Source organism: Morone saxatilis, unplaced genomic scaffold, assembly GCF_004916995.1.
Source record: "Morone saxatilis isolate NCDOM2014 unplaced genomic scaffold, NCSU_SB_2.0 Contig1, whole genome shotgun sequence".
NCBI lineage: Eukaryota > Metazoa > Chordata > Actinopteri > Moronidae > Morone > Morone saxatilis.
In genome coordinates this window covers 20,984,766-20,997,345 of record NW_023339651.1, presented here as the reverse complement: position 1 = coordinate 20,997,345, position 12,580 = coordinate 20,984,766, and the positions used below count along the sequence as shown (strand labels likewise).

The following is a 12,580-nucleotide window of genomic DNA, read 5'->3' as shown; positions in this document are numbered from 1 at the left end:
AAATAACTTTTTGTCATATTTACTGAAACTTTCACTATATCCTGACAGTAGTACATGAGACAGATAATCTGTGAAACAATCAGGTTCCTCTGGCTCCTCCTAGTAATCCTAATGGTATTTGCAAGAATCCACCGGGCCTGAACAAAAACAACCAATCGGAGCCAAGGAAAATAGTTGTTTCCCAGAGCGTCAAATATAGACATTTTGGCACTCTGGAAATGAGACTCAACAAACAACTATCTTCAAGCTTCCAACCCAAAGCATCTTGATATCATTCCTGGCTCTAATTGGTTGTTTTTCATTCAGTCCCAGTGGATTCTAGGACACCATTAGGATCACTAGGAGGAGCCAGAGGAACCTGATTGTTTCACAGATTATCTTTCTCATGTACTACTGTCAGGATATAGTGAAGGTTTTAACAATTATTAATTATTTTCATAAAAGTTATCTACTGCAGCTTAATTTTGTCAGGTGGCTAATCTCCATCAGAGGCTATTTCTGCTTCCAGAGTAGGTCTGCCTCAGAAAGAGGTCCTCACAACCTAAACAGCACCTGAGGAAGCTCTTAGCATGTTTTGTCTTATCATTGTTTTTAATAATTTCTCATCCCTAATTGTTCACCTGTGATGACAACCTTGCAGATGAACCCACCAGTCCTAGTATTGACGTACAGGCCTACTATGTACCAGCCTGCTCTGTGGTGTCCAGTTCCCAGGCCTCCGCTATGGCCACCCTCACTTCCACCTCTGTCTCCCCCACCCTCTCCTCCATCTCCCCCTTTGTCCGACTTCGTTCTCAGGACTGCAGTGAGTCTCACTCACTCACTCTAAATACTAAAAAGGCTTCAGAAAGGGCTAGACCAATATACAGTATGTTTTCGAGTATGCTTGAACTGACATTGCCAAACACCACTGCCGTTGCTTTTGAGTCAAAATGACAAGCAGTTATCTAATGCCTTTAGAATCAGAATCAGAATCAGATTTTGGTTTATTGCCAGGTACGTTTTTACACATCAAGGAATTTGTCTTGGTGCATTGGTGCATAAAATATACAAATCACACATTTATTTATTTATTTATTTTGGCACACTGATATATTTGTCTAGCCGTAGCCTTAGACTCATTTTAAAGGAGTACAGTGATATTTACATGGAAGAATTCCATCCACTTTTTGCAAAAAATCTTTCCCTATAATTCATCATTTCATAAGGAAGTACTCAAAGCCACTGTGTGTATAATTTGAAAGTCAAATGTCAAGGTATTCCTTTAATAGGCAGTTTGTATGTTTAACCCCTTAATTCATCCACCTGGTTATTGTCATATTTATCACTCACAGTTTGAAACAACAACAATCACTCATTGTCTTGTCATTTCAGTTCAGTTCACTGCAATACATTGCATATTTATTTTACACTCTGTCTTTCTCTTCCGTTTCTCCTCTCTGAATCGCCTTTTTCTCTCTTCAGGCAGTATTAAAAGTCGCCGCTCCTCTTACCTGCTGGCCATCACCACCGAGAGATCCAAGTCCTGTGACGAGGGTCTCAACACCTTCAGGGACGAAGGCCGTGTCTTCTCGTGAGTCAGGAACTCAGACAGGGGACACTTTGAATGCTGTATTCTTTACTAAGATGGGTCTATATATTCCTAGAAATGACTTTTGTCTTGTACCTGTCGCCTATACCTGTATGTACCACAAAACTTCAGTAACAAATATAATTTAAAAGGGGGCTTTAACATAGATACAGGGTAATTGATAGACATAAAAAACAGGATATTATAGCTTTAAGAGTAATTAATAATAGTTAAGTTTTTTTTTTTTTTAATTTTCACTTGGATTTATGTTGGCTGTTACAACTTACATTTACTATGTAGTATGCAAAATACTGTCCTCGCAGACACTGTCTAGACTCTATAGGCGGGCTGTTTTTGTAACTTGTTTCCTTTCTGTTCCACAGCAAACTACCAAAAAGGGTCAAGAGCTTTTTCACTGATGGGGTGAGTCTTTAACACACTTTCTAATTCTATTTTATTCTTACACCAGCAACCAACTAAACACTGTCTATTGTGCACCCTAATAATGCCCCTAAATTATGTTTTAGTCTCTGGAGAGCCTGCGAGCCCAGGAGGAGGCCCGGTCCAAGCGCCACTCCACTTCTGAACTGGGAACCATCACCTTTAGTGATGTGCGCAAGGAGGGCTGGCTGCACTACAAACAGATCCTCACAGAGAAGGGAAAGGTACAACACACTGCCTGTACACACTGTAAGCTAACTGATTCTTCCTTTAACCACACCCCCCTTAAAAAGGGCCTCAGTTACACCTCTCAAGTGTTCCATTCTAGTATGGCACATATGCATTTTGCAACCATGACAGTGGCAGATACAATGGGTCCTTGTCTTTAGGTAGAAGCAGGTTTGTTATTCCTACCCAGCAACTGACGAGTTTGCCAGCTGAACTGTCGCCTGCAGATTTAATCATTTGTAGCTAGCTAACGTTAGCTACCAGTAATTAACCTATATTTTTTAAGGGTATAACTGAGTCAGACTGAAAATCAGAACCCTGTGAAATGGTCTAAAAAAAAGGCAAAATGCCAAAAATGTTTTAAATATCATTGTATAAATCTGTGTCTGCATAATTTTGGTAATATATATTTTCCATAATCTCTGCTAGGGTAGGGGGAGCATGTAGATATTGCATTCCCCAGAATTGAGCCTCCGGGAACTCCTTGTTTGTTTGTTTTTTGTGTTTTTTAACTTCTATAGTACTACATTAATTTATGAATTTATTATTAATTTTAAGAAGAACAAATAAGAATGCCTAACTTTTAAGAATAAAAAGAACATAATAAAAGAAAAAGACAGAATTACCCTAAACTGTGAAATGGTAACATCTGGGAACGTAAGCTTGTCATAGCTTATTATAGTTGCTAAACTGTGATTGATGTTTCCTATTCACGGTAATGTTCTTGTTTCTGTCTCTCCTTACTGTAGAAAGTAGGTGGTGGCATGCGTCCATGGAAGCGCGTCTTCTCCGTGCTTCGCTCCCATTCGCTTTTCCTCTACAAGGACAAGCGAGAAGCCGTCCTTCACGGGGCGGGGGCGGGGCCCAGCCAGGATGAACATCCTCCAATCAGCATCCGCGGCTGCCTGATCGACATCGCGTACAGTGAAACCAAGCGTAAGCACACCCTGAGGCTGACCACGCAGGACTTCTGCGAGTACCTGCTGCAGGCCGAGGACAGGGACGACATGCTGGCCTGGATCAGGGTCATCAGGGAGAACAGCAAGACCGACAATGAGGTTAGATCTTCATATCCAGTTAATCTAATTGAATTTACACAAACACACACTTACTGATCACATTTTTTGTAATCTCTATTTGCTCTAGGAGATTGGTTTCTCAAGACAAGCTCTCATCAACAAGAAGCTGAATGACTACAGAAAACACAGGTCAGCATGGTGGATTATATTTAGCCAAAAGTCTTTGTTTAATCACAACTGTCCCTTAACCTTTGTATAATTAGGACTCACTGTAGCTCTCGGCTATAGGCATGTCAGAAACAATAACTGTAAATGCAGTTTCCTAAAACCAAGAAAAACAAGGCATAAAACTGAGGTCATCATGACATTTTTATAAACGTATGGAGACCATCTCATTTTCTTAAATCCTAAAACCCCATCTTCATAAAATAACAAATTTCTTTGTGTCCCTCACTGTGTGCAGTCTGACAGGTAATAAGCCAGACTCCTCTCCCAGAGCCCATCGTATGATGCCTCCCTTCCTCCTGGCTAAGACTGACAACGCCTTAGTGAACCGAGCCCCGAGAACTGGTGGGTACAAACTGATTGCCATGAAATTCTATACAAACATTCATGATCTACAGAGGAGAAAGCCTACATCCTCTAAGGCCACCATATTAACAAATGATAAACTATTTAAATAGTAATAACTGGAAATATACAACACTCACTGTTACAACAAAGGACTGTATTTTGAGGTTTAAAGGCATACTATGCAAAAAACAATGTAGAGACTTAGTGTCAGTTGGACAGCTGCGTTCACACACAATCCACAACTATGGTTCCTTCCTGCAGGGTTGTGTGGTGGTGTGGCTGTGTGCATTTGTGCTTTAGAACATAACTTCTAGACCAAAGCTGCTCTCTCTGGCTCAGTCGAGAACTTTAATTAATGCATTTACAAACAGCAACAGACAAATTCGGCATAGACTTATTTAAGAGACCAGTGGATCATTCAAAGGTTTTCAGGTTATTATACACTAATGAAAACATACCTATGAATATAATCTTCCAATCCTGCCAATAGATCCTCCTAAATGTTACCTTTAAGATTAGAAGCTGTAATTTTTTGCAAATCATTTGTGTGACTTTTTATGGTGTTTAAATGTCTTCCATTGATAGACAATAACAATGTGTCTTCGCTGAAATGAAACCAGCATATGGCAGAACTGACATTGCAGATAAAATCACAGGGTAACTAGTTTATGCACCTGTACAACTGGAGTGTCCTTCATGAATATCCACATGCAGCATTTTAGTGTGTGCCAATGGTTTGGTGTCCATGGTACTGTGAACGACAATGGTTCAATCAGAGGATCTTGATGTGAAATATAGTCATTGGAGGATGGATATCAGTAATTTCACACTTACACACTTGTATGCCATTACTCTTCACCACCTGTGTTTGATTGAGAGCTGCTGATGTTGCTGTGGACGTTAAAAATCTGATATGGGCCAGTTAGTGATAATATACTGCTGTTTAAATGATGTTTTTTTCCATGTGGATGTAAATATCAAATTGATCGTGTGTGCGTGTGCAGATGACAACAAGGCGCTGTGGGGCATCAACATCATGAAGAAGGCCAAGAAGACAGGCAGCCCGAAGGCTTTTGGTGTGCGACTGGAGGACTGTCAGCCAGCTGTCAACCATAAAGTAAGCCCTAAGTTTTTTTATGATGAGGCCAAACAACTACACCAACAACATGATTCATAGCATAAAAATAACACGAATTCTACTTCAGTCCAAACAACTCAAGTCATTTGAAGACACACTAACACTAACCACATAGTTGATACTTTACATTTTAGAAATATTGAAGTGGAACCGAGGTCAAAATACTGCTTATTTACTTAATCGCTTTCACTTATGATACAGTCAGGTCTAGGGCTTAAGCGTTTCAGTTCTAGTCCTTACCTGGTGTATACACAAGGGGAAGAACAAGGAAAGAAACAGGAACAACTGGACTGATTTCAGATACTATAGAAATACCCAGGAGTTGGGTTAGCTTACCGAGCAAGCAGGCTAGCAGTTAGCAGGTCTCTGGACTCTACTTCCATCTCTTACTCCTTCTTTGTCACCACACTTACTTCCCTCTTCCTTTCCCTTCTTTATATGTGCCTCCTCCATCTCTCCACAGTTTGTCCCTCTGATCGTGGAGATGTGCTGCGGCGTGGTTGAGGGGACAGGTTTGGAGTACACCGGTATTTACCGGGTGCCGGGGAATAATGCCATGGTGTCCAACCTGCAGGAGCATCTCAACAAGGGCATGGACATCAACACTGCTGAGGAGGTGTGCAGGACACATGCTTATATCACATAGGATGTCTTTTCAAAGCTGTTTTGGAATAAAAGTCTTAGCTGGAGTCATACCTAAGAATGTTTTATACCAAGTATTACCATTGTGTAAGATTATTTTTATAATGCTGAATGACTGTCTCCACAGAGATGGCAGGACCTGAATGTAATCAGCAGCCTGCTCAAATCCTTCTTCCGAAAACTGCCTGAGCCACTGTTTACTGATGGTGCGTCCACTCGTTTGTTTATTGTGAACTGTAAATACTATATATATATCAGTGGTTCTCAACCTTTTTCTTTAAGGGACCATTTTTCTATCATTGAGTAAATGATTGACCCCTGAGTGAAATATTTATATTTTTTAACTATCATACATACTTAATAGGCTTTAAATTCAGTGTTTTCTTCTACCTGACACTTGGCCATTGTTCTATTAGCTCTGTGGTTGTTTGAACTGTTCTAATGCAGGATAAGGCTGTTTATGAGAGAGTTGTGGCTCTGTGAATACAGCTTGTGTTCAGCTCTTCAAGATTAAGATAATCAAAACTTAAAAAAAACAGTGATTCAGTTTAGTTTTCTTCACATAAATGACTTAAAAGTTGAGATATAGGTCTACTGTGTGTGTAAGTTTTCTTACACCCCTTAAAATCAAGATGGCCTCCTGACCGCGTGTGAAGCTTTAGCGACCCCCTGGTTGGGAACCACTGGTATATAATATAAAATCAGGGTTGCCACTGGATTATTTTCACAGTTTGGATACTAATACAATTTTCCTGCCTGCTGTTTGCATGTGGTATTTATATTGTTATATTGTGAAAGTTATTAAGCAAGGTTATTATAGTAAAACTAAACTAAAAACTAAAACTATGTGTGAAAAAACAAGAACTAAAACAATTTTGTGTCATTCTAAATTAAATAAACTAAGTAAAATAAAATAAAAATATACAGGAAATATTCTAATAAATATGACTCAAACGAATAACAACTAAAGTAAAACAATTTAGTAAAACAATAAAGACTAAACTAAATATTTTTAAACAATAAAGACTGACCCACTAACTGAAACTAAACTGAACTGAAAACAAAAATTAAATAAAAATACAAAACTATAATAACTCTGGTTATAACAAGATAAATAGTGTGTATTGTATATTGTTATAACAAAGAGTTAAACTCTTGTCATAATGTGATATGTTTGTATCTCAATGTTGAAATATTGAATATAGTCCTTTCATTGTATGTTACTCATACGCTTTCTCTGTCTACAGACAAATACAATGACTTCATTGATGCCAACCGGATAGAAGACGCAGAGGACAGGCTGAAGACTATGAAGAAACTGGTATGTGTCAAATAATATTGAGCAATTAATATGTTATGTTAATCATAGATTTATTTTATCTTCTTCTTGCTACCTGCATTTCTTGCTTACCGTCCGTCTTTATCCAGATCCATGACCTCCCAGATCACTATTATCACACCCTTAAGTTCCTGGTGGGCCACCTCAAGAAGGTGGCAGATCACTCTGAGAAGAATAAGGTAACCTATTACTTTATTCCCCCTTCATATTAACAGTTTAGTGTGGGCGTTAATGGGGCCAGACAGGAACATAACTTTGATATTATTTTCAGATGGAGCCGAGAAACCTGGCTCTGGTTTTTGGTCCCACTCTGGTGAGGACGTCAGAGGACAATATGACTGACATGGTCACCCACATGCCCGATCGCTACAAAATAGTGGAGACGCTTATCTTGCACGTAAGAACCAACAGTTGCTCACACAAGAAATACTGCACTAGTATTTGTCTTATCATCCAGTGATGTTGTGTTTTGTTACTTCAACAGCATGACTGGTTCTTCAGCAATGGAGAGTTTGATAAGGAAGAGAAGGTATGTTAGACCACAGTAGTGGCTTTATTAGTGCAAATAACTGAGGATGTCATGAATACAGAGATTGTTTATATTCAGATGTCCTCATTTGTACTTATTTTTTGGGTATGGTAAATGTGTGTGTGTGTGTGTGTGTGTGTAGGCCCCAGAGGATAAGCGGGACATGCAGCCTGTGCCCAACATTGACCATCTGCTGTCTAACATTGGCAGGCCAGGCATGCCAGGAGAGGCATCAGGTGAGGAATCCAACTTGAGTGAGACTTAGAGAAACTTTAGCTTTATCAACATAAAATCCTGGGAAAGGATCTTACATTACCACAAATTTCACATTTGAAGGTACAGCAATGTGCCTTCATCCTACCACGTCTGAAGGAGTGTTTCTAACTGTTCCAAACAGCCACACTCGAAGGCGGAGACAGATGATATTCGTTAAAATGGGCTTAACGGCACGGACTTTCCTAAAACTTGCATTCTGGAACTTTCTTCTCCCTGTCTGGTTGTAAGAGTAATTACACAGAATTTTAAGATTATACATAAAGTCAGTATGCAATATAAAACCCACAGTTCAACTAACAATGTCCTTATCTCAACAAAAAAACTAAGGATCCAAGGAAGCAAACAAAAATACTAGTTTGAGACTCAATACAACCATTGGCTAGTGAAAATAAACATCAGTGAAGCTTCTTGCGTCTAACAGACGAGCTTAGTGATTCTCCGACAACTCCTGAAGTCACCTCTTGTAGTCCAGCCAGTGCACTGCTGTCTCCAGGGAATGATCAGACTGGGAGCCATGCGGTTCGATGGTGACTCCATAAACTACAAAGAGGACTAAGAGCATAATCTGATTCTGTAAAACAGGTGAACTATAAAATACACACTTTTTGACTTATTGCAAGGGGTTGGGAAGCTAAATGATCATTCCCAGGACAGACTGTGTCTCTTCCACTTGTGAGTAGATACATCAGTTTTGGTTTAAAATGCTGGCATTTCTGGTTGATGTAAAATCCAGAGGCATGGAAGTTCTGTGAAGAATGAAAATCCTGCCTACCTTCTCACTTCTGCACACCTGGCCAGTTGCTGTATGATATTGGCATTGTTGTAGGTATTGATGACTAGTGCCAGTTGAAACCCTAATGTTAAATTGCTTCACTCTTCACACTTTCTATACTCCTACTGCTGGCCTTACCAAATGAGACTCAGCTCAGTGTCTTCCTTTCCCAATAGATCTCTGTACTTCCCGGCTGTTTCTGCTCTATATACTCATGATGTTTCCTACTTTTTCCCAATTTCTCTCTTTTTCCCGGACCTTTCGGCACTCTTTCTCTCTAGCTGAGACAATGGATCAGCCCCTTCGGTAGGACCAGGTCTTTCTCCTTGTGTGTTTGGTGTTTCTATTGCACTTGGTTTCATTTACCCATGGTTTCACCTCGATGTATCACCATTCCTCTGACGTTGAAGGTCAACTATAGCCATTTTTACTACTTAAAGTAAATGCAAAGAGTTGTTTGCTTGATTTTAAAGACAGATCCTCAGATAATGGCTAGAGTTCTCCCAAAAGGTTGCAGAATTGGTAGTGTGTGCTGTGGTTAGCCAGATATCACTCTTTTGTACTACTAACACTACTACCACCACCCGTCCAGTGATGACATGGTTCTAATGCACATCTTGTTCCTTCCCAGTAGATTCCACCACCAGCGATTCACTTAAGTCAAAGGTAAGTAAGAAATCTCTTTCTTGTACTTTAATTCAGGGACTAGGATCTTGGAATATGAATTAGGAGTTACCATTATTTGACTGATATTTGATCCTTGCAGCTTTCTTCGGGCTCCAAGAAAGACCTGAATGCCAGAGACTTCCTGCCCATGTCCATCATCTCTGCTGTGACCCGCAAACGTAAAAAATGCCTCAGTACCCACCTGCAGGGCAGCAGTGCTGATGAAGACTCCGAGCATGAGCCAGTCAAGGCCAGCAACTGCAGGGGAGAAGGAGTTGAAGGCGAGGAGGAAGAGGATAGAGGGGAGGAAGAGGCAGTCAAGGGAGAACATACAATTCCTAAAAAAGAAAAAAGGGATGAAAAGGAAAATGGGGTGAAAGCTCCAGAGACGACAGAAGGAAAAGATTCATTGGCGGGAGATGAAGAGGCTGAAAAGGATGTGGGAAGCGAAACAGGCAATGACGCAAAAAAGTTAGAAAGGGAGAACAGGCAGAGAACGACCATGATGGGCAATGCACCGCAACTTCGTCCGAACAGTTTCCTCTGCTCCCACCATCAGATCCATGCCACATACCCAAGACCCCCAGCTGTGACTAATCCTCCTTCCCATTTGAAGTCTCACAATCTCGCGAGACGCCCCACAGTCCCTTTCTGGATCTGCCCCACCAGGCTTCCCAACCTCTACCAGGCTTCCAGCTTTCACGGGACCCAGCAGCCAGACTGGAACCAGTCAGCGCCAGTCCGCTACAGGAAGACCAGAGGTGGGAGGACAAGGGCTATGTCCATGAATCTGGACCTTGAGAGTGAGGACAGAGTCAGAGGTTGGAGAGCAGAGAGGGTGGATGTGACCAAAGTCAATGAGGGAAGTCAGCACAGGAGTGTTGGGGTTCCTCAGGGATCAACTGTAGGTCAAAGGTCAATTCAGCAAATAGATCCCCTCCCTCGTATCGCCCAGGAGGCACCCCCTCTGTTCTCCTCCTCCTCAGGCTGGATAGATCAGAGCTCCCCGGGATCTTCCACTGTGGTACTGAGGAGATCTGCCCTGGACCCACGGGACAAGACAAGAGCGTGGCGTCGTCACACAGTGGTAGTTTAACCCGACTGTTTCATCTACTAATGCAGTACCTAGCACTCGCCCTTTACTCACACACACTGGATCTGTGTCACTGCTTCTAAAGCCAAGTGTTGTGTTGCTTTAGGGACCTTAAGTTGGAGACGTGATCTCGTGGTAAAGGAATTCTTTGACATTGTGTGCAGTTGTAGAGTTTCATTCCAAAATTAGATAACCATTATTTGAAAACTCTGAAACTCACTGAAAACAATATTGAAGTTCCACTATTCAACTACTTTTAAGCTGTTCATCTTTAATCCTTTACTTACAAAATAACTGTAGATGTAGTTATCCATGTCCTTATATATTGTGCAAAGAGGGTTGCACACAGGAATTGAGATAGAATTTCCTGGTATTTCCCGGAAACTCTCCCCAGTATGTGATCCTGTTTCCCAGGAAAAATACCTGTGGGATCGGTCATTTATACTTGCGTATTCACGTACTACACTTCCACACATCAGTTGTAGATATAGTCCAACCCTGAACTGCCATGGTAAAGTTCATCTGTGAGTCTGAAATAGGTGGTGCTAGAAGCTTGGCGAGAGGATTTGTACTCACAAGGGCTAGGTGGTGAACTGATGGAGCTGGCAAGCAAACTTCTAGCACAGTAACCAGGGACATGCTAATGTCAGTCACAATAGTTCTTACTAATTGACTGTTAGCTTTATCATTAACAGGAAAACACAGTTTGTAACCATCTACAAACCCTTTTGTGGAGTATTTGACTCCTGCACAGTTTGTTATTGGTCTGTGGTGCAAATTCAAGTATTGTAGTTTCAAAGGTTTACTTTACAAATTCACTGATCTCAATAATTCCATTTAAATGAATTGATTTTGCTACAAGATGCTGCCATTTAAAATGCTGGTGTGACCGGGCCTGTACAGAAATATAATTGGGTGCACTTTTCACCCAGAGAGGTTTCATCCAATAACTTTTCAAACTAGAGTTTAGCTGTGTGGTTCTCAAACTGGGGATCATAGAGCCACTGTAAGGGCGTGGATGACCAGGGGAAAAATATGAGAAAAACTAAGTTAAAGCTTATCCTATCATGCTGACCTCTATTTAACTAAAATTCAACTTGGATCCTTTGTTATTAGTTGCTAAGTTTATCATTCGTAATGATAAAAATGGTGGGGTTCTGAAAGAGGGGGCATGCCAGGAGTGGTTTGACAACCACTGGATTAAGTGAACAAAGCAGAATGCAAAACCTGTCAAATAAAGTTATGCCGTAATCCAACATATCAAAAAAAGAGAACTACAGTCAGTTGATGAGCAGTGAAATGTTGAAAGCAGACGTTCATCCTAACATTACAACTGAAGGTCCAAGAAGAACGGTGCATCCTGAACATGCTGTATCCTCAGGTCTGCTCCCTGAAGATGGTCATGGTAATCACTCGGATGCAGAACTGGTCATAGGAAATGCTGAGCAAACAGACTCCCGAGGTATGGTTGGCTTTGTGTTGTTCCCCCCCAGAGGTGGGGGAAGAAGTTCTTTTAAGAGGATATTAAGTATCCACAGTTCTGTTTTTAAAATCAAACTTGATATAAGGTGAGAAATCCAGGGAATGCTATATCCAGGAAGTAATCTTTATAAAATGACAAGAAAACCTTAAACCTTCAAAAGCCACCATGTGATTACAGCAGCTATCAGATTATTCTGATGATGTTTTACAGTGTTATTCCTCATACTACCACTTGGTGGTGCTAAAGTAAGGCATTTTCAAATCCTATATTTCTGAAATGATGTTTTGGAATGAAACCCTTCAATTGTAAATTTAGACTGATGAAGTAAAAAACGAGAGAAAGCCATATTAGACATTTGAAACTCCAGCGCCCAGTTGCTGCTGTTACAACTAACCCTCACCAGCAAAGACTTCAGCAGAGTCACTGGAGGAACCAACTGTGCTGTACACTGGTATCTTCCCCCACTGGTCTTCACCAATGATGTCTTCGACCCACGCAGGCATATATTACATATGTACACTTCCCTGTCAGCCTGAGTACAGCACAGTACACTAATTCAGAAGAAAAGCGCACTTCAGTTTACTTTCTCAGCCCTTTACAAGCTCTTCCAAGGCCTCCTGTGGATCTACAGGGAGCCTCTACGATCTGTGGGAGCAAAACAACTCTCTCTCTCTGGATGATGTCACTTGGGCATTACGCCAAAGCTTCCATGGACTAAAAAAGTGCATGTATGGGGTCAGTGACATATAAAAATATGCAAACCCTGAGTGTTCAACACAAGCCTATCGTGCTTCCCTGTGTGTGTGTGTGT

At 40.9% G+C, this 12,580-nt stretch overlaps 1 protein-coding gene across 1 annotated transcript in view; it reads left to right on the top strand.

The window, feature by feature from the left end:
• LOC118334407 (rho GTPase-activating protein 23-like) overlaps positions 1 to 11,912 on the top strand; it is a 47,192-nt gene extending 35,280 nt beyond the window's left edge. The window contains exons 6-22 of the mRNA XM_035670312.1: positions 615 to 805; positions 1,465 to 1,573; positions 1,954 to 1,993; positions 2,098 to 2,235; positions 2,989 to 3,297; positions 3,386 to 3,447; positions 3,722 to 3,828; positions 4,836 to 4,948; positions 5,433 to 5,585; positions 5,739 to 5,817; positions 6,859 to 6,932; positions 7,040 to 7,129; positions 7,222 to 7,347; positions 7,435 to 7,479; positions 7,622 to 7,715; positions 9,162 to 9,193; positions 9,294 to 11,912. Coding sequence (XP_035526205.1) covers positions 615 to 805; positions 1,465 to 1,573; positions 1,954 to 1,993; positions 2,098 to 2,235; positions 2,989 to 3,297; positions 3,386 to 3,447; positions 3,722 to 3,828; positions 4,836 to 4,948; positions 5,433 to 5,585; positions 5,739 to 5,817; positions 6,859 to 6,932; positions 7,040 to 7,129; positions 7,222 to 7,347; positions 7,435 to 7,479; positions 7,622 to 7,715; positions 9,162 to 9,193; positions 9,294 to 10,289 — 2,758 coding nt within the window. The 3' untranslated portion in view covers positions 10,290 to 11,912. The remainder of the gene's footprint in view (positions 1 to 614; positions 806 to 1,464; positions 1,574 to 1,953; positions 1,994 to 2,097; positions 2,236 to 2,988; positions 3,298 to 3,385; positions 3,448 to 3,721; positions 3,829 to 4,835; positions 4,949 to 5,432; positions 5,586 to 5,738; positions 5,818 to 6,858; positions 6,933 to 7,039; positions 7,130 to 7,221; positions 7,348 to 7,434; positions 7,480 to 7,621; positions 7,716 to 9,161; positions 9,194 to 9,293) is intronic.
• The last annotated feature ends 668 nt before the right edge of the window (positions 11,913 to 12,580 follow it).